We start from the raw sequence: 27,350 nt of genomic DNA on the forward strand, positions 1-27,350 counted from the left end.
CTATTTGGCACTGGTGAGGCCACATCTGGAATATTGCGTCCAGTTTTGGGCCCCCCACTACAGAAAGGATGTGGACAAATTGGAGAGCGCCCAGCGGAGGGCAACAAAAATGATTAGGGGGCTGCGGCATACGATTTATGAGAAGAAGCTGTGGGAACTGGGCTTATTTAATCTGCAGAAGAGAAGAGTGAGGGGGGATTTGGTAGCAGCCTTCAAACTACCTGAAAGGGGGTGGGGGGGTTCCAAAGAGGATGGAGCTAAGCTGTTCTCAGTGGCGGCAGATGATAGAACAAGGAACAATGGTCTCAAGTTGCAGTGGGAGAGGTCTAGGTTGGATATTAGGAAAACTTATTTCACTAGGAGGGTGGTGAAGCACTGGAATGGGTTATCTAGGGAGGTGATGGAATCTCCATCTTTAGAGGTTTTTAAGGCCCAGCTTGACAAAACCCTGGCTGGGATAATTTAATTGGGGCTGGCCCTGCTTTGAGCAGGGAGTTGGACTAGATGACTGAGGTCTCTTCCTAATCTTCTATTATTCTATTCTATAGTCCAAGATGTAAAGGACTATCTTCAATTTTATTTACATGTGATAAAATAAGCTGTAGCACATCTATCATGCATCTATCATGAACCTTACTGTGATGACATGAAAAACATGGCATGTTGCTTCAACTTATTGCACTGGTTGAAATGGTTCAATGTATTTTAACATAGTTCATAGTGATCTCATCCCACAGTTTAAAATATAAATATCCTGATTAAAACAAAAATAATTCCATCCCGATTAGTATTAACACAGATTTTTAGTTTAGTTTTAGTTATTTAACAATGTAATACTACTAGAATACTGAATTTTTAGCTATTAAAAAAGGTACCAAGAGCAATGTAACACAATTTTTTTGGTATACTACCTACCTCAAGGATCTCCTCAAGTAGAACCAGAAGATCTTTTGTGAAATATTTACTGAGTTCTAATGAACTCAAGGATTTTGCATAAATACGAACATCTGGTGCACTTGGGTCTATCAAGATCTCATTGCAGATTTTCACAGCTAAGCTATCATGCACTGTTAAATCCTGTAAAAATCATAAGAATATTCTGAAAGCTGGTTGAAAGTTATTTACATGTGACGATTGTGTAATGTGCCTGACGTAAGTGCCCAATTAGCTATGTTAAATGGCAAAAAATTACATATCTCAAAAAAGCAGTATTTTAAGCATGTGCGCCAATTTATGTACATGCGCACACACACACACACACGAGGGAGCAAACAACAGCTGCTGGTAAATTAAGTATGGTGGTGTTGCTTTAGCCACATGAAAACAGCAAGCTAGAGACAGGTCACGTGGGATAATCTCTTTCCTTCCCTCTTATGCAGGAGCCTCAAAGGGAGAAATCTTCACAGAGTGATAGCAGTGGCTGGATTGTTAGCTCTAGCCACAAACATCAAAGTAGCACCCCGTTAGCCATGATCTACATACTTGGTAATCCTGGGACTTTTTGGCCTGAGGATTCAGTCCACTTGGTCTTGTCAGGTCCACTAACAGTTCAGAAACATTAGCAATATCTACCTCAGCCAAAGGTGAAGATGCAGGAGCATTAAACAGTGTGCGCAGAGTTGGAAGAAAGGCTTTCTCAAAACATTCCTGATTAGTCCTGTTTTAAAAGAATCAAATGTTAGTAACACAATGCAAAAATGTGATCAGAAGTTCATCACAGCCTCATCTCAGAACTAGCACAGTATTTTGTGGGGCCTCATCCTAAGGACTGGGGTCCATCATGGACCAAGGGTCCTGTCTGTTTGCTGGATCAGGAAGAAGGCCCTAAGACAGTTTAAAACCAAGTTATTTATCCAACAACCCTTTCTGTGTCTGTTGGTCCCTAAAGAATCCAGTTTGCAACTCTCCAGAGTACAGGGAGAGGGAATGGCTTCAAAGGGACGATAACCAAGGAAGTACATTAGCATTTCCCTCCTAATAGAGAAGATGCATTCAATGCCACAATAGCACATACGCAATTGCATTTTTAATAGTGGTGACTCTGGAACAAAGAATGACCTTGACTTGTTGGGATATACAGTAAGACTAATGTTCAGAGATAAAGATTTCAGACTCCTCTTGCCAATGTAACTGCAACCAAAGAACATGCGTCAATAAGACCAGATAACCTGTTCACATGCAGAAGAACTAATCACAGAGGTCAGTCCATTTTTCCAGATTGAGGGACACTGAAGACATATCCTAGTTCCACTTTGATACGGGACTCAACAGAAGTTAAGTGAAAAATTATCCTCTCAATAAAGTGACTTATTCCTGCTCTTGACAGAGTAGCGATAGGAAATTAAGGATTTTTCCCTCCACAATTTCCTCCTCCTCATCCCCAATTCATTCAACTGTCTTTTTAGTAGAAATTTGTAGAAACTTTAAATTCACTTTTTATTGTAAAAAATAGATTTGTAACTATTTCATATTCCCAGTTTAGCTTTTATACTAGCTAGCCACAAACTGCCTGTCAAAGAGTAGCCAGTCCTATTTTTTCCATGGCAGAGAAAGGAAGGAGAGTTTAAGTCTGCCACATTTTGGTTGGGTTTATTTAAACCTCACCTTTCCCTCTCCCGCACCAACCTCCTTCTGCCCCACAAAAACAAATACCCTGCATTGAAAGTCCTGAATCTGCTAATTTAATTATTTAAAAACAGGAGCCCAACTGTTTCCTCTACACAGCTGCTGAGCACTAAGGTCAGTTTGTCTGTTTCCTTTTGAAGTTCCACTGCTAGTGTTCCTTCAGTGAGACTTCAATGCCTGGCTGCAGTGCTCAGCAGCATAAACAAGTAAAAATAATTCTGTTTATATTATCTCTTCCTTAAGAAATTCAATAAAGAGTTAGATCAGAGCTCCCAAAGCAGTTTCACAGGCAGCAGTAAAAAATTATAGATTTAGGAGAGGGGAAAGAAAAGGACAAAAGGAGATAAAGAATTTCAAAAGAATAGATTTCTTTCACTCCAACCCTAACTGCATGTCTTTAGCATCGGCACAGTTATCTCACTGTCATAGTAATCTATGCGCAGACAGAGAAATCTGTTTACTTACTTAAAGATCATTTCTACAATCAATTGTAACATCTAGTATGCACAGTCCCGCCTCATGATAATCTCGTGATCCTGGGTGACCTAAATGCAGTTACAGGCTCCCTACAAACGGGATTTGAACAGCTCATTGGTCATTATGGTTCAGGCACACCCAATGTTAATTCTCGCTGCTTGCTTACATTCTGTGCCTCCCAGATTCTTTCCGTTCTTGGGTCATGGTTCAAGTGGCGACGCATACACCAGATGTCATGGCTCTCTCACGATGGAGTCACTCAGAAGGAGTTGGACCACATCATTACACGTGATAGGCATCTCTTCACCTCCTGTAGAGTATATCGTGGTGCAGAATGCGCGGCAAACACACATCACCTTCTAGTGGTTGACCCTATGGTGTTGATGCGCCAACGAGTAGGATAAATCCTCTGCGATGATGATGAAGTTTGACGTCAACACACTCCACGTGCCAGGTTTAGCCAACAGGTTTTGTATTGATGTCAGCAACAGATTCTTGGCTCTACCTTATCTGCCAGACGAGGTGGAAGTTGCCTGGTCCCTGTTCACTTCTACCCTCAACCAATCTGCTGAGCAGACAATTGCTGCTCATAGTTATCCAGCACACCATCCATGGCTATCAGAAAAGGCCTTCCAGATTATTAAATTGAAGGCCACAGCCCACCAGCATGGTGATAAACCCACTTGTAATCAGCTGAAATGAAAATTTAACCACCTGGCACTCCACAATCACAAGCCATATTATAACCAAATGGTGGATGTCGTCGAACTTGGCTTAGCCGGGGCGACTTGAAGCATTTCGCGCCATTCACAACCTCAGCAGTCAAGAGGTAGTTATGAACGGCATCCTGAACGACAGCCAACGTCATCCATGTAAATCGCATGACAACATTCTCTCACGCTGGGTGGATCATCATCACAGTGTCCTGAACCATCCTCCAGCTGCCACCTGTTCAGAGCTGGATGAACTGGCAGTCACTGTGGTTCCGGATCCAGACATTTGTACTAATGCACCAACACTGGATGAAGTGAAGTGGATGACTCTAAACTGAAAAACAGACATGCAGCCAGTGCTGATGGCATCCGCTCAGAGCTGCTAAAATGTGCTATTGATCCTGTAGCAGAATTACTTCTGGCCGTCTTTTGTCTAGTGTGGAGAACTAGAACCCTACCAACTACCTGGAAGAACAGTATTGTGATCTCACTCTACAAAGGCAAGGGACCGCACAATGAATGTAAGAGCTACCGGCCGATCACCATGCTCTCCGTTGCAGGGAAGATGTTTTTCGCATGTTTTGCTTGCAGGCCTTGAGCCTTTACATCAGAAGCATTGGCCCCAACAGTCAGATTTTACGAGGAACAGGTTCACATTAGATGCCATTTTGGCCCTTTGCTTGTTTTCAGAGATACATTGCGAGTTCAGAAAGCCCCTGCACATAGCGTATGTTGACCGTAAGGCTGCATTTGATTCAGTAGACTGTGTCGTGTTATGGAAGGCCTTAAAGGTTGTAGGTGTCCCTACCACTCTGCTGGACTTGATTAGAGAGCTGCATAATGGAACCACTCCCCGTGTTCGTCTGGGGAACTGCATGTCAGCGCCTTTTAAATCAGTATCTGGTGTTAGGCAGGGTTGCATTCTGGCCCCTGCACTCCTTTGTTGGGCAATGGATCTCATAATGCAGCATTCTGTCAGGTCCATTGGCATTGAAATCAGCGATTTCTCACTCACAGACCTCGACTATGTTGATGATGTTGTTATTTTAGTACAGAGCCCCAACAGGTTTCGTGAGGCACTCCAGCATGAGGAGGAGGAGTCAGATAAGATTAGGACCAGGTCACCGGCAACTCCAATCTCTTTGAACAACGAAACAGTTTCCATCTTTTGTTATCTGGGTTCTATACTTACAAGCTCCTCCAATTCTCACACGGAGGATTTCCATTGGATTGGCATCGCAGCATCTGCCATAGGCCGTTACAATGGATATGGAATCAACATCATCTTAGTATGATAACCAAGTTCAGGATTTATTTGAGCTGAATCCTTCCCATACTGTTGTATGGCTCCGAAACATGGACACTACGCCGTGCGGACTGGACAAAGCTGCAGGCTTTCCACACAAAATGTCAGTGTTGAATACTGGGCATAAAGTGGAATGACTTCATCTGTAATGCAGATGTTTATGGTTGTTCTGGTCTACAGACTACTGGGGCCATTGTTCGCAGGTGGAGCCTTATGCTTTTCAGACATGTCACAAGGATGCCACAAGACGTTTCAGCGAACACCGTTCTCCGGGTGGTTTGTAACATCCGGGATAAAATTCCACCAACTGAACTGAGGGGTGGAGGCGGCCAAGAGGCAGACCCCCTACATGGGTTCATCAAGTGTGTTCCGATGCTGCACACCCACGCCATCAAACCTTTGCGATTGTGCAGGAAATGGCAAACGATCGCTATGGATGACTGTCTGGCTAAGCATTGAAGAACGCTCCATTAAAAAAAAAAATGGAGGTGGGGATTTTATTTCTAGGTATGTTGCAGATGTAACCAAAACAGTGGAGCGATCCATCAGCGTTGATAGCCATATACTAATGCAGCGCAAAGGAATAAATATGGAATGAATCTTCTTGTGCAAATAGATGCACACTATTACTATTTTAACTCTCTCAAGAGGGAAGCATGAAAATGATCACCTTACCTTCTTAGGAGGCTGTAAATTAAGCCTTTAAACACATAGTTAGGCACTTAAATGTGCCCCAATTTCAGAGTCATTGAAATGCAACTACTCCCAATGAAGTAAATGAGAACTGCAGGTGTTCAGACCTACTGAAAAATTAGGCCACTTATTTAGGTATCTAATTTTAAGTACTCAGGTTTGACACTGCTATCCTTACTTTCTTAGGCTACTGTATCATAGTTACGTAGTACATCCCACATACAAAATGTAAGGGAATCACAAGAACAAAATCAGTTAAAACTACAACCTAGAAAAGAAAGAAAAAACAATGTGTGATTTCAACATCAGATTTTTAAAAGCTCATACCTATTTGCATAAGCAAATAAAGGGAAGAAAACTCCCAGACAGTGTCTAAGTTGAGTATCCTCTTCTGTCACTGGATTATACCACAACAAAATGAGACGAGAAAGAAGTTTGGCACTAATTAATCTCCCAGAGAACATCAACTTGGCCAGGCCTTCTGCAGCTTCTGTCCTGAGTTCTGAAAACTTAAGAAAAGAAAGAATGGATCAGAGACAGAATTACAATCCTTTGACCAACACACATTAGTTAATTGAAAAATAAAGTCCCAATCTTACACTGAGATCGTTATGGCTACATACCTACACCACCGACAACCTCAATGCGGGCTCAAACTTGCATCCTTAGTGTCAGTGAAACTCTTAAAATAGCATACCCCAGACACTTTAAGTTACTGTAAATGCAAAATGATATCCAAATCCATACTAATAGAATTCAGGAGCCTCAAATCTCTATCATGAAACCTACAGCTAACATACAGGAAAAATAAAACAACTTCTTAGATTCCAATCCATTTCCAACCTAGTTAAAAATGAAAAAGGCTTTTCACTCACTAGTGAAAAAATGGATTTCAGAACAATCCTGCCATTTCATTGCTCTTTTACATCTATGAAAGGCATGTAGGACTGACAGTTCTAGTAATGCCAGGGATGCAGTTAATCATACTTCTTTGGAAATTGCCAAAAATACTCACACACTAGTAGTTTGCATCCTTTTCTCCTTATTTAGTTCAAACTCATTGATGAGGCTTCATATCTGCCCTTATCCAGCTACTTACAGAGTTTCAAAAAGTTTATGAGCGGTTTCCCAAAAGGAAGGAAGGAGACAAGTAGGTCCAAAGTAGAAGCCAGTTTGCAAGACAAGTCCCAATATATTTATCCTCAGACTATTTACAAGAAGGCTACCATCGTGAAAAAGCCAAATCACGCAAGGTGACCAAGATCCAAAAATAGCTTAAGGAAAATTTGATATAAAACAGAAAATAATAATGAGGAATACAATCCATCAGAAGGCACGTACACCTTTTTTTTTTCCCTCTTACAAAAGGTCACAATTTGATGTTTTCAGAAAGCATTGGGGTCATATAATTGTAACTGAAACAAAACCACTGAAAACCTGGGGGAGATGCCTAGTTAGTGCCATGAGTTATGTGGGAGGGTAGCAGAATACAGGAACAGAATACTACGACTCAAAAATCAGACCCAGTGAACTCATAATGGAAGCTTTAACTCCTCCAACAGTGATGAAGTAATTTCCTCCTCTTGCAAAGTACAGAAAACAGTTTATAAAAATGGATTGGAGTAGTGTTTAAATAAGTCTGTTCTGGTATAGATACTGCTGTATTCACACAGATATCCTTGTTATCACAAGCTGCTCTAGTTATTATTGATTTAAATGGAGCTATGCCAATTTACACCACCCGAGAATCTAGCCAAATGACCTTTAATAGGAAAATAAAGTTATCTGGGTCAAAGGAATGTCTCACATATTTTTACCAGGAGTACTAACTACAGAGTTTTCTAAAGAAACCATGGCAAAACAGCAGCCCTATTTATAGACTTCTGTGCAGTACGCAACAGTGCCATACAGTTTTCGTTCACATTTAAATCTACAAGCAGTTCCTGAAATCTCAATACGCTGGGCATCTGATCCAAGATATAAACATACAGAAGTGTTACTTATGTACAATTATATATAAATTTTTACTTTTGTAACAAAAAAGATGTAGAAGAGCAGAATGACGGCAATTTATAGATAACTTACCTCGCTGTCTAAGAAACTGGAAAGAAGTTGTAGGAGATTGTGAACAGTGGCAGTCTCTTCTTCCAACTCTTTTATTTTAGTCTCCTCCTCTTCAATATCTCCACTTCTAATCTCTGTTTCTTCACTGTGAGAATCATTGACTTTTTTTGCTTTGAATGTTTCTATCCCAAACAACATCAGCTGGTCAAAGACTGCCTTTAAAGCACTTCGCTTTACCTTGATATCATCAATTTGTAAAACCTAGGATTTGTAAAGGGGGGAAAAAGATGTATAGTTCTGTGGTACATCACTCAATTAAAAGTGTTGTTAAAAACAAAGAGCTGACAATATTTAACTCCTAAATCAGTGACTGAGTTTACCCAAAGATTACATAACAATCCACCTAAGCTAAGCGGAATCTCTCCAAATTTTAGAACAATATGAAAAAGCAAACTGACAGCTCAAATATGAACCCAAGTTTGGAATAAAATCTGAGGTGGAACTATACAAGATTATTCATTCAGCTCCAGCTATGCAATCAGCCTACTTTGTTCAGGCCAAAACAGTGCAGCCCTATTTATAGCTGTTTCAAATGGGAGTGTCATCCTGATCCAAATTGGAGGCCTTATCCTATGTATTCTTACTGTCCTATTGTGTCTATTCTGGAAGCACGTAATAATAATATCAAACTTATTTGGACTTTGCTAATTCCCAAAGGCCCAGATCATAATCAGGACTCCACTCTGCTGAGTAGTATTCATGTAAGACAATAATGCCTGTCCCAAACAGTTTACAGTCTAATTTGAAAGAAGACGCAACAAGTAATGGAATGGAAGGACAGCAGGGAGGAGAAGGGTAATAAATTCAAACAGCTGCATAAATTAGTCTAATCTGAAAGAAGACACACATAGCTAAGGGTAACATTTTCAAAAGTGACTTCATCTTAAGCTCCATTTTCTATAGTGACTTAAAAGTCTAAGTCTCACTGAAAGTCAATGGGATTTAGGATCCTAAGTACCTACATCACTTTTGAAAAATAGGATTTAGGCTTTTGAAAATTTTACCCTAAATTCTCTCAGTAAGTGACTATACTGTCCTATATGTTTGTCAACACCTAATACAATGGGTCACTTATTTTGATGAGGGCCTTTGAATGCTACTACAGTACAAATAAATATATAAGAATGTTATAAATAAAAAAAATAGCAGTTCAAGAAACTCCTCTGCTATTGTCCATGTGATTCTAGAGCGGAGGTGGTCAAACTTTTTGGCCTGAGGGCCACATCGGGGTTCCGAAACTGTATGGAAGGCTGGGTAGGGAAGGCTGTGCTTCCCCGAACAGCCTGGCCCCGACCCCATCCCACCCCTGACTGCCAGCCTTAAAAACCAATGACCCATCCACCACCTCCACCCCACTCATTATCCCCCGGCCACCCCCCCTGCTCCCAGTCCCCTGACCCCTATCTGCACTCCTGCCCCGAGACTCCCACACCTATCCAGCCCCCCCATTCCTTCTCCCCTGACTGCCCCCCGGGACCCCCTGCCCCTTATCCAACCCGCCCCCGCTCCCCACCCCCTTACCATGCTGCTAAGAGCACTAGTACTGGCAGCTGCGCTGCCCAGCCGGAGCCAGCCACACTGCCAAGCTGTCTAGAGCGCTGGCGGCACGGCGAGCTGAGGCTGCAGGGGAGGGGGGACAGTAAGGGAGGGGCCGGGGGCTAGCCTCCCCCGCTGGGAGCTCAAGGGCCAGTCAGGACTGTCCCGTGGGCCGCAAATTGCCCACCTCTGCTCTAGAGGCCTTAGGTTTGATTTAAGCTCCTTTTGTTCTGCCTTGAACTCGGGGGGAAAAAAGAAGAGCCCCAACCATGAAGCATTTTTCCAAACAATGGACGTATGCAACTTGTGTTTGGGAAAAAAAGTACCTAGAAGACCAACAAGAGCTGCCAGGACCCCTTTCTTTTTCACATAATGCCCAAGATAGGACAAAAAGAAGAAAGTCACAAATATTACGAATTAAGCTTCTCAGCATCTTGTAAGCAATACTGAAATACCCCCATTTTACAGGTGAGGAAAACTGAGGCTGAGAGAAGTAGATCAATCAGCATAAGTCAAGTGTATGTGGCAGAGTTGGGATGTAAGCCACATATATATTGTTCACTATTTTTTAAATCCTCAACCAACACAGCTAAGATCCTTTATCGGTACTACTTTATTTAGAACTACGTGCCACAAGTCCAAGACCAATTTTATTCACAAAGTCACAGCCAAACAACCCAATTCTTATCACTAAGAAAATTTTTACCTGTAGCAGCAATGCAAGGTGTTGACTGGCAAAGTCTTTGTTCTGGAGAGCACAGCAACCCAAACATAAAACTGCCATATTTCTTACACCTGGATGGACATTAGTTATTCCAGGAAGTATCTAAAAATAATAATTTGATTCTTTGTGATTAAAATGTACATACTGGAACAACAAAATACTTGCTACGACATGTTTGAAAAGCAGTTATTAGAAAGTAAATGTTAAGAGACCTAGAGTGTAATATATTCACATGTGCTTTTGTACCTAGGGAGTGAACCAACCAAAAAGTAGGACTCTATTCCATTGCTAATTGAAGACAAAAATATTCAGACTTGAGAGTAAACAGAGATAAATGGAGCCTACACTAGAAGGTGAAACACTGTTTTCCAATAATTGACTCATATCAGTTCAAATATTCTGATGAGTTTCAGAAAAAAAGATTCCAAAGTTATAAATTCAGAAGAATTACTCCATGAAGGGCCCATAAAATATTTCGGTTCAGAGTAGAGAGATTTTAGACAAAATATAATTAAATACATAATTTATGGTTAAGTAAAAGCCAAACATACAAAAACTGTTAAAAAAAAGTTATCCAGCTCCAAAATCACAGAAAATACAGAGTGAATCCACACAACTACATACATCATCTTCTCTCACAGACACATCAAAATCCACTTGCAAGCACACACCAGCCCTACCACAAGGAATTTAAACGACCCACACTAACATGTTGTCTGGTGATTTACTTTTGATGCCCACCTCATCTAATTATCATTAAAAGGGGATGACCATCTTAGGAAAATGGCTTGAATTTCGCACACTAAAACAAACATACAAATTCAAACAAAAACTCACTCTTCTGGCCCAGAAGATCAGTGTAAAATAGTGGGAGCAACCACCTAAGGAGACACAGGAGACCCTGCACAAGAAACTATTAACTTAAATAAAAACCTATCTAGCTAGAGAGATTGCATGGATCACTATACTGACTTATATGGTCCATATTTAATGATTGTAATTCTAGAGAAAGATCACTGTGTAAAAGATTACTCTGGACAGATGGAGAGATAGAACAGATAGCAAAAAAACACCAGCTTCTGTAACACAGCCACTGGTTCAACGCAACTTATTTCTTCCAGACTTTTCTCAGTCAGACTGACAGGTAAAGGAACTTCAGGCAGTCCAAAGCACTCAACTTGAAATCCCATAATCAAAACTACTAGAGTTGAGCAGCATACCTCGTGAGAAAGATTTGGTAAGTCTGAAATTGCCTTTTTTATATTCCTCAACACAGAACCATTTCACTCCATATAAATCTTCAGCAGTATTAACAACCAGAGGGGAAAAAGGAATAAAGTATCTCATCAACACAAATAAAAGGGCCTGCATCATTTGAGTGCTCAGCTTCAGCCATTTTAAGGTCAGCTACTAAATAGGTTGACTGTATACAGGCATCCCTGAAATGGGAGCAAGACTGAATTGTTTTCTCAGTAAAAAAAGTTGGGCTTCAACTTCTACTGGGATTTCCTACAAGGAATCTCAGCACTCATTATCTTGACCTCAGTGGCAGAAATACACATTTTAGCCTCTTTCAACATAAGGAGAAGCTTAGAAGCAGTAGCATGAATTGCTATGGTTTCTTTCTGCTTTGAATCTATTCACAAAGATAAAAGTAAATATGAAGAGTAAAAGCTAGCAAACAGAGGCACTACTGATGTGACACTCCCACAAAAAACAGACACTAGGAAAGGGAACACAAACACAACTGTAAAAGTCCATGAACAGTGCTAAACTTTACTGGAGCTTAGTTGCTCCTGGCTGGCAATTTAGTAGACTAAGAACGAAGTAAACACCCATCTATCAGTATATCAGCAACTTATGTATAAGAACCAACATGTTTAGCAAACCAAAACAACACTTCTCAGCTCACTGCATTAATACCAAGAATGCTGTTTAAATTAGCTTATAAAAGAACACTAAAATACATCACACACACACAAAACACAAATGCAGAGATTGAGATGTTGACAGAGAAGATGAGATACCCATATATACACAAAGAAATTGACAACTAAAAGAAATGTAGTGTGAAGATGCATTACAAGAACTACTATCATTTTCCATGATACTTAAGAATCTTTCTATTTTCATTTTATTTTTTCTATTTTCCATCTTTTATACTTGTAAAGTTGTACTACTTATTGCCACATACCAAGGATTCAATGATCCCATTCATTGTTGGGCCTATTTCTTTAGAAAGGGACATCTGCTTGAGGAGTTCATAACACATCAGTAAACACTTCAGTAGTGTTTCAGGATCATTCTTTAAGAAGAGAAAAAAGATTTTCTTTATCAGGAAAGGGAGAAAGAAAAACAAAACCAGATAATCATATATTTTCTATGCAAGTAAAATGTTCTCTTTACACTATATTCTGACTATCAAAGAATGTTATATCCACCTACAGGACTGAAAATGAAACAGAACTACAGTTAGCTGAATTTGTGGGTCATTTGTCATTAATTTTCACTTAAGCTAGGAGCACTTAGGGAGGATAAAAACCCTTTTATAAAATAAAGTTTTAATTATAGCCTCAAAGTACATAAACTGCACAAAACAGCAGTTATATTGTAAAACATTTTTGATAGAGTATATTATAATTTACATTTGTGAAATTTAAATACAAAACACTGACAACTGGATGAAAAACAATGAAATGCCTGTTAACAGCTTAGAAAAGATATTAAATAAGACAGGCCTGTTCACCTGTTGAAAACCAAAGTGAACTAAAATATCACTGATATCAAAACATGACCAGCACTTGGGGGGGGGGGGGGGGGAAGGAAGTAGAACCTTCTCCACGCGCATTTCTTTAATTTCAGGCTGTTCTGCTTCTTTTATCAGATCACTCTTGATGCATTCCAGCTCTGTTATTTTCTCTTTTAACACCAATGCACGATTAAAATCCTGCAGAGTAACACATTCCTCCAAAGCTTCTTTTGTTTCCAAGAGTTTCACTTTTATTTCAGCCAGCTAAATACACAGAAAATGAAAGTCACAACACTGTAACTGATTTTTATTAGCTGTAAAATAAATGCTAGACTATCTAAATCAGTTAGTCAGTAGCACATGTATACTAAGTGTGCTGTCTGTAAAAGTAAATAAAATTTAAATAGCCACTGTATCCATTTCCCGCAAGTTACCTAAAATTCATTTACCTTAAGTTGTTGCTTTCTTATTTCAGCTGCATCTCTAGGAGTGTCAACTGTAACAATGGGCTCACGAACCTCTGAGATAATTTCTGCAACCTAATATTGGATGCAAAAGTTATTGCTATTAATACCGCTTGTTATTGGTCTGACTTTCAGATCCTATATACCATATATACATGGACTTTCAACATTAAAAAAGTATCATCCCTCTGCATAAATCCTGAGCTTTCAGTCAGGAGACTGATTTCTTTAGTAGATAAAACTACTACAATAAATCCCAAAAAGATTAGTGACCCTTTTTGCCAATATATTGCCCTACCATGCAAGAGGTCTAGAATTTCCTGGTAGCTAGCTGAGTCTGGAAATGTGATAGAAAGGACTGATGCCTTCATAAAGAAGAGTAAGAGCTTGTGAATGTTCTGGTCAAAATTGGTTGAGATCTGCCAGGTTAGGAGACATTAAATATTGCAGTTTGTGAAAGGGCACCACTTTTTAAATTTAGTCGTATTTTCAAAAACAATCCATCCACGTTCAGAAAGCACACATTCCAGGTTGTGGGTATGCACATGGCTTATTTAACTTCAGAGTTCACATCTCTTAAGGTGAATGGTGAAAATAAGACAAGACTGGAAGAGAGGACCAGAATGGCATGTTTTTGCAAATGTAACTATAGCGGTTGCTGCCACTTCCACTACAATAATCTGTCAAGGCTGTGTGTCACATGGCCTAGAAACAACTGAAACTACTTACTGTATGAATTCTCCTGTCGTCATCTTTGATAATGCTGAGCAATCTCTCGACAAGTGAAGATATAAGGGATGTTGAAGTAGTAGGTAGAATAAGAATCTCCTGCAGGACAGCCAGTAGATGCTTCCTGCGGGTTTTGTTTTTTTTTTAAAAAGTAAAGTGTCACTGTTTTTCAAATTACACCCGCCTTTCTTAAAATACTGGGAAAACACTCAATAGCTAAGATTTAATCTACTTTATTTATTTTGAAAGACATTTTCTAGTAAAGTACTAGGTTGTTCTTAGCTGAACAGTATTTACATGAATTATTCAATTTTTTTAACTCAATATTATTTTCTTCTGCTTTCACCAGTTCACACCAAATTTTCTATGAAGTGTGACCTATTATCTAAATAAAAGTAAAGGAGTACTTGTGGCACCTTATAGACTAACAAACTTATTAGAGCATAAGCTTTCGTGAGCTACAGCTCACTTCATCGGATGCTAAATAAAAGTGAGAGGAGTAGTAGCACTCATTGTTTATAATTAGTGAAGAGCACTTCGATTTCAGTTCTTTAATTAAAAACTCGTATCTTCCCAGGAGCAAGATGTCTTAACTAGTCATAGTACAAAACAACTTTATTCCTTCAATGCCCGCACAATGCAGTAAACCAAAATAAGACTTCACACCTGCAATATTAATTAATGTGCAGTTATATCTGGAAAAAGGAAAAATGTGGCATTGTGGGTTTTCAACTTATTCTCTCTCAATTACTTCCATGTCAAGTTTGCTCAAGTTGCAGGTAAAAAGATGGTTTTAATGAATCAATTAAAATAGTAAAATCTGCTTGAAATCTAAAATGGAATCTATGCCTTTTTCTTTCTGACATCACAATTCATGAAGAGACTGTTTACTTGAAACTTAATCAACAATTCTGTTGATTATGAGCAAGTCAGAATGGAAAAAATGAATTCACTCTCCCACAGTGGTACTAGGTCTGCATTAATAGAAGTATTTTAAATGTATTGTTCCACTGAAGTAAGCAGCTAGGACTCTGAATATACTCAGAAGCAATCCTGTTAAGCAAGGTGAGGCCATTTTTCCAATCAGCACAGAACTGTAATATTTTGACTGGCTGACAATTTTTTCTTTAGAAGAACATTCTAGATGTAAGCAAGCAGTTTTCCATAGTAAAGGCCAAGAAGTCAGTAAAACAAACCTGTACATGCATACAATTTTACAAAGCTTACCTTCCTCCCTCTTCAGTGGTATCCATGCAGCCTATAATAAGAATCAACTGCTGACCTATGAATTCTTTTGTCAACAAGTTTTCAATACAGGAAAAATCTTCCCTTTGTTCTTCACTCAGAACTGGCATGTTCTGAAGGTAACTGAACACAAAGGACAGTCATCATTAAATGCAGGATCTCTGTTGCAAAGTCAAAATACAAAAAAGTGTTCCTTCCTACTTGTGTAACAAAATGGTTTATATTTTACAGGATGAAAAAGTTAGGAAACAGGGTCAGATATAAAACTGATGACGTTTATTTTGTGAAAAAATGTTTCCAAAGAACAGTAAATTAATAGTTTCATCCCCATCGTCTAATATGCATACCAATTTGCCAGTTTCTTTATGGTATGCATTGGGTATCATAGGGAAGGGATGCACCTCAGTAATCTTAAACAGTCAAAGCTCAGGGCATGTCTATAATACAAAATTAAGTCGACGTACAGCCACCTCAGTAAAGTGGTGTTTCATGTCCACCTTATGCTCCTTCTGTTGGCAGTGCGTGACCTCACCAGAAGCACTTTCACCAACTTAACTGTGTGGGGCATTGGGGGGCACTGTCAGCATCCTGGGGCTGACAACCTAAGCTGTCAGTCCCTGGCAGCAGAACTCACAGATGGAGCCTCTTAGCCCCATGGAGTTCCAGCTACAGTCCTCTCCCACCACGTGGGGTTGACAGTCTGGGCTGTTAGTGCCAGGGAGGGAGGGCTCCAACTGTGAGCCCTGCATGGGACTGACAGCCAAAAGGCAATGTAAGTAACACAGTGTCTACACTAACATTTACTCTGGGGGGAATTCTGAGCCAAAAAATTCTGCAACAAAAAAATAAAAATTCTGCGCACAACATTTCCAAATTCTGCAAAATTCTGCATATTTTATTTGCCAACATAATACATTATCATCATACCAGTTTCAATTATTTTTGGTTATTTATTTCAAAATACCTGTCAGCAAGTATGCCTGTAACAATACAGACAACAAATAAGATTCAGAACATGTTTAACAAACAGATTCTTTACTAGGCATGTTAATACAGAATTTTGAGTAATAATTCATTTACACTACAATACGGAACTGTATTTCCTGCACCCCACAGAAGCAGTGCAGGGCAAGTCAGGGGTAACAGTTGTTGAGGGAGAGGGAAGTAATTGCTGTGAAGGAGCCTGGGTGCAAAATTGGAGGGTTATTGGGTATAGGTGGGAAAAGTATGGAACAGGGTTTTTGGGGGCTGGGAAGAGATGGTTAGGGAGCTTCCTCCATGCAGACCCTGGCTGACCCCAGCCTGTCAACTTCAGTCAGGCACATCTACCCCTGCACTCCCATGTGTCCTTGCACCCCCATTCATGTGTCACCACCTCCCCATATGTCTCTGTGCCCCCACTCAGCCATCCCCTTCCCCCTGTAGCTCTGCACCTCCCTCCCCCTCTGCCCATGTGGCCCTGCAGCTCCACTCCCATTCAGTCCCTACCCCAATCTGTCCTTCTCCACTAGCTCTTATGAGCCCGTCTGACCCTCCAGTAGCCTCACGCTGTCTGTCTCCCCATAGCTCCATCTCCTGACCTGGCCTGGCAGGTGCTGAGTGAAGAAAGGCTCTCTCTCTTCCCTAGCTGGCTGGGAGCTGCTGCTGTGTTCTAGCAACACAGTACCCTCTGGTGGGAAAAAGGTGGAACTGCAGCAACATTCCAGCAGCAACTTTTTTCTGCACAAAAAATTTAAATTATGTGCGGCTCCTTAATTTTGCACACACGCAGTGGCAAAGAATCCCCCCCAGGAGTAGATCCTGGGTCGTCCTAAGTACATCAACCTAAGCACTACACCTGTTGCGGAGATGAAATTAAGTCCATGTAGTGGGTGACTTACCTCAAAGGGACCTACGTTTTAGTATAGACACTTACAGAATGAAATTGACACAATCTGTAGTATACGTTTTAGTATAGAAACTTACATTTACAGAGTTAGGTCGACATAATCTGACCGAAATCTGTAGCGTAGACCACCCCTAAGAAATATTCTCAGCAGTTTTTCCTACATTAGTGGTAATTAAGCATTTTTAAATAAAATTACCTCAACAGATAATCTGCATATGTGGCAGGTTCTGACAAAATCTGCTCCATCAAAGCTTCACCTTCCTCCCCTTTTGATTTTAGATACTCACAAAGGGATCTCCAATATAAAGCACTCTCAGCAGTTAGATCTTCCACTGGAACCAATTTCCTAAAAATAAAGAGAAATAAATACACACACACACACACACACACACACACACACCTGCTGAGATCAGTTAAAAATATTAGAAACCTAAAATATAGAGAAGATGGGTGAGATAATATCTTTTATTGGACCAACTTCTGTTGAACGAGACACGCTTTTGCGCTTGCACAGAGCTCTTCTTCAGGTCTGGGACAAGTACTCAGTGTCACACCTAAATACAAGATGAGAGATTGTTTAGCTTAAAGTAGTTAACACGCATTTCAAGGGACCATTCAAGGTGAAGTCAACCCATTAACACCCCGCCAGTCATAGGTGTGCACAAAGGGCAGGGGTGTTAATGGGTTATAGATTGTTGTAATAAGCCATAAATTCAATCTCTCTTTTCAGTCCAGAATTTTTAGTTTCTAGCTACATTATGGATTTAAGATTCCATGCTTATCTTTTTAAAATGTTGTGTAGGTTTCCTTTGAGAATGAGGACAGAGGTCAGATACAGAGTAATCACCTTGTGAAAAATGCTCACCCACAGGTGATAAGGTGTTTTTGTCTTATTTTCCTGTCTGAGTTCATTCAAGAGCATAGCGATTGCTTGGTTTCACCCTTTTGGTATATAGTAACCCTATACACCTGAAATATAGTAACCCTAACCTTACCCACCTTGTCCAATTTTGAAACTTATCAGTTAGGAAGTTTTTAAATCGATGTAGTGTATGCCATATTGATTTTATATTGTTCCTAATCAAAACACCTTCAAGTACTAAGCCAAATGCCTTATAGAAGTCTACATATAGTACATCAACATAGTTATTGGGACATTTAGTGCACTGGATGAGGTACACCACATGTTGTATAGGCATGTGTAGGACCCATGGATCTTGAAAGGTGTGTTGTGAAGGGTGTTGATCACTGTTGCAGCAGAAATCTCTCTTTCAGGATGCAGACTTCTTTCCTGAACCCCACCTTCTGGCCTTCAAACAACCCCTCAACCTCATCATCAGAAGCAGCTCCCCACAGATCAGGACATACCAACTCAAAGCAGCACCAGACCCTGTCAGAACAGATGCAAAAGCTGCTCCACTGCTGTGATGATCAACACCCCTCACCCACAATAATGCATCTTTCAAGATACGTGGGTCCTACACATACAACTTCCCTACTCAAACTCTATAGTACCGTTTATAGGGTCAAGGACCACAATTAGCCACAGCATCGCACCGGGACTTCACATTTAGCTGCTTAAACAACATAACTTCCAAGTCTTTTTCAAAAAGAAAAGGAGTACTTGTGGCACCTTAGAGACTAACAAATTTATTAGAGCATAAGCTTTCGTGAGCTACAGCTATTATGCTCTAATAAATTTGTTAGTCTCTAAGGTGCCACAAGTACTCCTTTTCTTTTTGCGAATACAGACTAACACGGCTGCTACTCTGAAACAAGTCTTTTTCAGTTTCACTGCTTTCCAGGATAGAGTCTCCCCACATCTTGTAAGCATGGCCTATAATCTTTATTCCTAGATGATCTGCTTGCATCCACCAAACCAATCAATCCAGCTCACACAATATCAGTGACTTGTCCTCTTCATTATTTACCACTCCCCCTTTTTATATCATCTGCAAATATAATCAGTGATTATTTTGTTTTCTTCCAGGTTATTGATAGAAATATTAAATAGCATCGGGACAAGAACTAGCCCCCGTAGTAGCCTATTATAGACACCAGCTCAGTGATGATTCTGTTTATAATTACATTTTGAGGTTCCACATTACATTTAGCTGTGACCGTCTCATTATGTTTCCCAGACTTGAAGAAGAACTCGGTATAAGCTTGAAAGCTCGTCTTTCTCACCAACAGAAGTTGGTCCAATAAAATCCTTACCTAGGATTACCATACATCTGGGTTTTCCTGGACATGCCATCTTTTTTTCATCTCTTTTCTCTGTTTGGGAGGAGTTTTCAAAGAACAGGAAGTGTACGAGTTTTTAAAGACCAGACAAGCTACAGGTCACAAAGAGCCCTAATTGGTCCCCTCCGCAGCATCTGCAGCTGATTGGTCCATTCCTCTGCAAGCTACAGCTGCTGGATCCTCCCCACACCTCCTCCAGGCTCCAGCTTGGAGTAGATGACCTCCTGCAGTCCCTTCCAACCCTGATATTCTATTCTATGATCCAGTCTTGGGGACAGGGTCCCACAGGAAAGCACTGTCTGACAGCTGGTGCTGCATCCTGGGCTTGTGCTAGCCACCCACCAGTGTGACAGGGAGCAACACTGCCTATCCACCTCCAGTGAGTACCCCACAAGCACCTCCAACTGTACTCTCTCCCAGTTCTCCCCCAGCTCCGACAGTGTCTTCTTTTTGGTATATAGTAACCCTATACACTTTTGAAATATAGTGACCCTAACCTTACCCACCTTGTCCAATTTTGAAACTTATCAGTTAGCCAGTTTTTAAATCGATGTAGTGTATGCCATATTGATTTTGTATTGTTGAAGTTTCCTAATCAAAATGCCTTGTAGTACCAAGCCAAATGCCTTACAGAAATCTACATATAGTACATCAACATTACCACCTTTATCAACCAAACCTGTAATCTCACCAAAAAATTATATCAAACTAGTTTGGCAAAATCTGTTTTCCATAAACTGATGTTGATTGGCATTAATATTACCCTCTTAATTCTTTATTAAATTGAGTCCATTATCAGTCATGTCATTATTTTGCTCAAGGTCAGAATAAATTAATCATCCCGTTTACCCTTTTAAATACTGTCACAAAATTCGCTTTTTTCCAGTCCTGAATAATGGATTTAAAGGAAAGAGAGGGAGAGCTCAACAGCAGGAAAGGAGACCTTCAATGCTAGTCGTGGGAGGTTTCACAGATTTCAGAAGCATGCCACTCTACATAACATAAAACTAACAGGAGAAGCGACTAGTTCATTCAATAAATTCATTCATTCAGATAAAGCAGCAGCTGAAATGTTTCCAATGCAGCTAAACACAATTGTTTCTGAAGGTAGCTACTCTCCAAAACAGGTTTTGAACATAGACGAGACAGGCCTTTACTGATGCCAACGAGGACATATTTCTTGTGACAAGACGACTGCTCCTGGATTCAAAGCCTCAAAAGACCGCTTAATCCTTCTGCTTGAGGGAAATGCAGAAGGTGATTACAAGTTGAAGCCCTTGCTTGTCTACCACAGTGAAAACCCAAGAGCAATGAGGGGCTACGTCAAGTCTCGTCTCCCTGTGATTTGGAAGTTGAACAGAAAGGCCTGGATGACATGCAAAATTTTCCATGAATGGTTTTTAGACCATGCTGTCCCTGAATTTAAGGCTTTCTGTCTGAAGGAAAATTTGGCCTTAAGATTCTCCTTCTGCTGGATAATACAAGAGCTCAGGAATTGGGCTATGAAGCGCTCTGCCTGAACGTCAAAGTCCTATTTTTGCCACCCAACGCCACATTGTTGCTACAGCCTATGGCCCAGGGTGTAATGGCCACATTCAAGGCTTATTACCAATGGAGGACATTCTCCATGCTGAGTAAGGAGACAGAAGCTGAAGGAAAGTCCAGTGTAAAAGGAGTTTTGAAAGTCCTACAACATCTTGAACGTCATGGAAAACACTGACACGTTGTGGGACGAGATCACTTCGCAATGTATGAACGGTGTTTGGCACCGTGCATGGCCAGATGCTGTCTACAGCTTCGTGGGATTTGATACATCCCATTTGATACATTTGAGCTGTTCCTGATCTCGAGCAAGGAACTGTCAAGTTGGAGAAGGATGTCAGCTTCGAGGTGGTGGAGGAGAAGAAGGATGTATAGGAGTTATTGGAGTCTCACGCTGAGCAACTGACAAATGAAGAACTGATTGAGCTGGACTAACAACAGATATCCGAAGAAAGCAAGGACAATGATAACAATGACGTAGGGCAGGAAGCCAAGAATCTGACGACAAAGAATCTCTCCCATTTTTTTGGATTGCTGGATGAGATGACAGAGCGGTGATCCTTTTCGTGAAAGGTCTTGCAAAGTCTCCAGGGCTCTCAATGATGCAGTGGCTTGCTACAGGGAGATCTATCGTTCAAAGATTCATGCAGGATAGTAGACGTCGATAAAATCCTTTTTAAAGACTTCTGCAACCAAAAAGCCAGCCACAGAAAAGCCAGCCACTCCTATCTAAGTTTAGCATAATTGACACTTTTATACTGTATTACTTTATTAAAATGTAATATGTATTTGAACGGTGTTAGAAGGGTTCTATATTATTTTATTCAATGTTTTATGTGTAAAATGTGTACTGTATAACCTGTCATTGTAAAAAGGTACAGTTTAGGCAAAAAGAGCACGGTCATAGGTGAGTGTGATGACATTGTAAATGCATCCCCCCCTTATTCCATTATTCCCCGCTATACATCGTTTCGGTATCCACTGCCCTTTTCAATAATGCAACCCCGATATATACAGGGGATCCCCTGTATTAGCAATCCAGAAAACTTCTCAGTCAGCTCTTTTAAAACTCTTGGATGCAAGTTATCCAGAGCTGCTGATTTAAAAACATCTGACTTTAGTTGCTGTTTAATATCCTCCTAAGCTACTACTGGAATGAAAGTATTCCATCCTCATTGAATATGACATCATCCGTTCTTCTCCCCAAATTCAAAACAACACTTCCAGCTCTTCTGCACTATTGACAATTCTGCCACTTCCACTGAGTAAAGACAATTACAATTGTTAAGGTTCCTTTTGTTCCCAACATTTAAAAAAAAAAAAAAAAAACCCCAAACACCTCCTTATGGTCCTGAACTCTGCTGACTAGAGTTATCCTTGTAACCTTTTGCTTCCCTTATCAATTTTCTACAATTTCTAGTTTCTACTATACATTCATTGCTATCAACTTCCCCTTTTTTCCTTTTGCTGTATATTATTTTGTATTTCTGCTTGAACTTCCCCATAAGCCAGGCTGTTTTGTTAACCAGTGTAGCCTTTTCTCTCAATAGTGGGATTGTAGCTTTTCGGGCACCTAGCATCATGTTCTTAAACACTTCCTAATTTATCACTGAAATTTTTCTATTTAAAAAATTCTCCCACCTGATTTGGCTCAAATGTTTTAAACTTTGTTATTTAAAAGGGCCAAGTTCACAATAAGTAAGACAGACAGACATTAAAGATGGTCAAATGCATAATAATCACTATAATGTTCACGGACTTCATTTCCCAGCACTTAGAATAGTTTCTCCTTTCCCATTAAAAAGACCCCAATAAACTAATATCCCATGCTGAAAGTTGAAAAATGTTAATCTTTTAGATACACAGAGCTGATTTACATACCTGTTATCAAGGTTTTTGCAATTTTGAACCAAGTCATTAAGTGGAGATAACGAAAACATGGCATTAAGCACTGAGACAGCCACTTTGGGGCAGTTTTCTACATCCAACCGATGAAGCAATTCTAAGACATCCCCCTCAGTCAACCGTAACCAGGCTTGAAGAAGTTTCTTCTGCACCACCTCCTTAACAGCATCTATTCATAGAAGAATTGAATCTATATTCACAGGATTAAGTACATTTCCCATATACTTTTGGTACTCTGGGGGTTCTTAGAAACTAATGCATACATGAAGACCATAAGGAAATAAAAACTGTGGTAGTACTACTGTAGAAAAAGAGCAGCTACTTACATTACTGTAAGGAATGATGGACAGATCAATGGCTATTAGTCAAGATGGTCATGTTACCCCATGGTCTGGGTGTCCCTAAATCTCTGACTGCCCTGTTCTGTTCATTCCCTCTGAAGCATCTGGGCCAGCCATTGTCAGAAGACAGGATACTGTCCTAGATGGACCCTGGTCTGACCCAGTATGGCAATTCTTATGTTCTTATTATGAGAACTGTAGTCCTTCTAGATGTTTTGTCAGTGTGGATGCCACCTGGGGTATGCACAAACAGCATGCGTGTGAAATTACAATCTCTTAACCAACAGCGTTCTGCTGGCCATGCTTGTGTTTTGCATGTTTCTGTGCTTCTTCTCCCCCCCCCATGAGACCCCATACAGCAGAGCAGCCCCAACCTCTCGGTTCCCCCATATAATCCAAATATCAAAAGAAATGAACTCAAAAGGAGTGGGGATAGACAGATACTCATGAGACATGGATAAAACAGCTTGAAGAACCACAATTACTATAAAGTAACATTTTTTAAATCTGTGTCCATACAGACCTACTTGTGGTACATAGCTAGCATTTCCCAAATTAATAGGAAGTTCTGAGAAGTCCTAGCTACAGCTAGATAAACAAGGATTGCAGAACTGCTCTTCTGAATTTAGCATCAGATCTAATGACCATATCTAGAGTGTAATGTTTGGTAAAGTTATGGACTGAGTTTACTCTGCTCAATATATCTAGATAAACTAGGGTTACCAACTTTCTATTTGCAAAAAAACAAACACCCTCGCCCTGTCCCGCCCCTTCTCAGAGGCCCCGCCACCTTCTCACTCCATCCCCCTTCCTCGCTCTCCCCCCGCCCTCGCTCATTCACTCATTTTCATCGGACTGGGGGAGGAGTTTGGGGTGTGAGCTCTGGCTGGGGGTGCGGACTCTGGGGTGGGGCCAGGGCCAAGGGGTTCAGAGTGTGGGAGGGGGCTCCATGCTGGGGATTGGGGTGCGGGAGGGGGTATGGTCTCTGGGGTAAGGCCGGGATGAGGAGGTTGGGGTATGGGAGGAGGCTCTGGGCTGGGCCAGGGGGTTGGGGTGCGGGAGGGGGTGAGGCTGGGGATGAAGGATTTGGGGTGAAGGAAGGCTCTAGGCTGGGGCCAAGGGGAGCGGAGTGCATGAGGGGGCTCCGGGCTGGGTTGCAGACTCCAAGAGGGAGTTTGGGTGCGGGAGAGGGATGGGCAGGGTGTTGGAGCATAAGAGGGGGTGTAGGCTCTGGGCGGCGCTCACCTCAGGCGGCTCCTGGAACCGGCGACATGTCCCTCTGGCTCTTAGGCACAGGGGCAGCCAGGTGTTCCCTGGCCCATGGGAGCTGCAGAGCCAACACTCCAGGAGGGGGCAGCAAGTGGTGCTTCCCTGGCTGCCCCTGCGCCTAGGAGCTAAAGGGACATGTCGCCACTTCCAGGAACTGCATGGAGCTGGGTAGGAAGCCTGCCTGCATGCAACCGGACTTTTAACGGCCCTGTCGGCAGTACTGACCGGAGCCACGGGAGTCCTTTTTCGACCGGGCATTCCGGTCGAAAACCGGACGCCCGGCAACCCTAAGAAAACCTAGTAAAAATCACAGTACAAAACCTAGAAAAATCACAGTACAAAACCTTGCATTAAACTGTTCAGATTTCACACATACAAAAAAAATTGTGACATTGTATGACTCCCTGAAATCCTCTATTACCTAACTGAACTCTATTATGTACCTATAGCCTGTAGTGTTCTGCCTTCATATTACTTTTATACTATATCTTCCACATTTTCTTTAGATTATTTTTTTAGATACCTGAAAAACAAACATTTAATGGAATGGATACCCTATAAGCCAAAACACACACAGAATTTCAAATAGTTCTCTCACCAGATCTGTCATTAAGTCCTTGCTGCAGTAGTTTTACTCTTTGAGCTATGGACAAAGCTCTCATGTGAACTTTTTCTGACAAAACCTTAAAAAAAAAAAAAAAAAAGCAGACATTGATATTTGACTATCAAATGCATGTCTACAAATTACATCCAGCAACTTGAAATTCAATACCTCAAGCTCTCCTTATGGTTCTGAATGCGAAAAACCCTAACAGAATATTTAAGAATTTAAATACACAAAGCTAAAATATTCATTTATTGTTTCCACAGCAACTATAAACCAGCCCTCTTGCCATAATCCTAGACACACTAATAAAGCATTGATATTTATGATCCTTAACATAACTGAGCAATCAGACTGCCCCTTCACCTCTTCTTCCTCCCCTGCCCCACTTCATTTTTCTTCAACACAGCTCTGCTTAGCTCTCAGTGCAGAATTGGAGTTTAAGTCTTCTTTCCTTCCTGGCTTAAGGGAAAAGATTCACAAGTAACACTCTGAATAAGAGTGACTTTCCCTTTAAAGCACTAAACAGAGAAGACAAACATGTCAGTAATGATAGAAACAAGACTGCTACATTACTTAAACCCAATTTTTTTTCTTCGTAGTCCACCAATATGAAGATTCAGCCCAGAAACAAGTTAGATTGTCGAGGGACTTTATCAGACAAACTATTTAAGATATAAGGAAAAAGAAAAGGAGTACTTGTGGCACCTTAGAGACTAACACATTTATTTGAGCATAAGCTTTCGTGAGCTACAGCTCACTTCATCGGATGCATTCGGTGGAAAATACAGTGGGGAGATTTATATACACACAGAGATAACATGAAACGATGGGTTTTATCATACACACTGTAAGGAGAGTGATCACTTAAGATAAGCCATCATCAGCGGGGGGGGGAGGAGGAAAACCTTTCACGGTGACAAGAAAGGTGGGCCATTTCCAGCAGTTAACAAGAACGTCTGAGGAACAGTGGGGGGTGGGGAGGGGGGGAGAAACAACATGGGGAAAGTTTTACTTTGTGTAATGACTCATCCACTCCCAATCTCTATTCAAGCCTAAGTTAATTGTATCCAGTTTGCAAATTAATTCCAATTCAGCAGTCTCTCGCTGGAGGCTGTTTTTGAAGTTTTTTTGTTGAAGGATAGCCACTCAGGTCTGTAATCGAGTGACCGGAGAGACTGAAGTGTTCTCCAACTGGTTTTTGAATGTTATAATTCTTAACGTCTGATTTGTGTCCATTTATTCTTTTACGTAGAGACTGTCCAGTTTGACCAACATACATGGCAGAAGGGCATTGCTGACACATGATGGCATATATCACACTGGTAGATGTGCAGGTGAACGAGCCTCTGATAGCGTGGCTGATGTGATTAGGCCCTATGATGGTGTCCCCTGAATAAATATGTGGACAGAGTTGGCAACGGGCTTTGTTGCAAGGATAGGTTCCTGGGTTAGTGGTTCTGGTGTGTGGCGTGTGGTTGCTGGTGAGTATTTGCTTCAGGTTGGAGGCCTGTCTGTAAGCAAGGACTGGCCTGTCTTCCAAGATCTGTGAGAGTGATGGGTCTTGCTTCAGGATAGGCTGTAGATCCTTGATGATGCGTTGGAGAGGTTTTAGTTGGGGGCTGAAGGTGATGGCTAATGGCGTTCTGTTATTTACTTTGTTGGGCCTGTCCTGTAGTAGGTGACTTCTGGTACTCTTCTGACTCTATCAATCTGTTTCTTCACTTCAGCAGGTGGGTATTGTAAGAATGCATGATAGAGATCTTGTACGTGTTTGTCTCTGTCTGAGGGATTGGAGCAAATGCGGTTATATCGTAGAGGTTGGCTGTAGACAATGGATCGTGTGGAGTGATCTGGATGAAAGCTAGAGGCATGTAGGTAGGAATAGCGGTCAGTAGGTTTCCGATATAGGGTGGTGTTTATGTGACCATCACTTATTAGCACCGTAGTGTCCAGGAAGTGGATCTCTTGTGTGGACTGGTCCAGGCTGAGGTTGATGGTGGGATGGAAATTGTTGAAATCCTGGTGGAATTCCTCAAGGGCTTCTTTTCCATGGGTCCAGATGATGAAGATGTCATCAATGTAGCGCAAGTAGAGTAGGGGCATTAGGGGACGAGAGCTGAGGAAGCGTTGTTCTAAGTCGGCCATAAAAATGTCGATGGTGGGATGGAA

The 27,350-nt window shown here is 41.0% G+C and overlaps 1 protein-coding gene across 4 annotated transcripts in view; it reads right to left on the reverse strand.

The window, feature by feature from the left end:
• Positions 1-27,350, reverse strand: part of NCAPG (non-SMC condensin I complex subunit G) — a 42,402-nt gene that overhangs the window by 9,799 nt on the left and 5,253 nt on the right. For 3 of the 4 annotated variants that reach the window (XM_038400473.2, XM_038400475.2, XM_038400476.2), the window contains 13 exons: positions 25,173-25,257; positions 22,941-23,133; positions 17,470-17,619; positions 15,368-15,508; positions 14,141-14,264; positions 13,397-13,486; positions 13,032-13,211; positions 12,393-12,503; positions 10,181-10,300; positions 7,900-8,139; positions 6,142-6,323; positions 1,483-1,657; positions 916-1,077 (listed from right to left, as the gene is read on the reverse strand). In XM_038400473.2, coding sequence (XP_038256401.1) covers positions 916-1,077; positions 1,483-1,657; positions 6,142-6,323; positions 7,900-8,139; positions 10,181-10,300; positions 12,393-12,503; positions 13,032-13,211; positions 13,397-13,486; positions 14,141-14,264; positions 15,368-15,508; positions 17,470-17,619; positions 22,941-23,133; positions 25,173-25,257 — 1,953 coding nt within the window. The remainder of the gene's footprint in view (positions 1-915; positions 1,078-1,482; positions 1,658-6,141; positions 6,324-7,899; positions 8,140-10,180; positions 10,301-12,392; positions 12,504-13,031; positions 13,212-13,396; positions 13,487-14,140; positions 14,265-15,367; positions 15,509-17,469; positions 17,620-22,940; positions 23,134-25,172; positions 25,258-27,350) is intronic. The other variant, XM_038400474.2, reaches the window with a different exon arrangement.

This window comes from Dermochelys coriacea, chromosome 4 (assembly GCF_009764565.3).
Source record: "Dermochelys coriacea isolate rDerCor1 chromosome 4, rDerCor1.pri.v4, whole genome shotgun sequence".
NCBI lineage: Eukaryota > Metazoa > Chordata > Testudines > Dermochelyidae > Dermochelys > Dermochelys coriacea.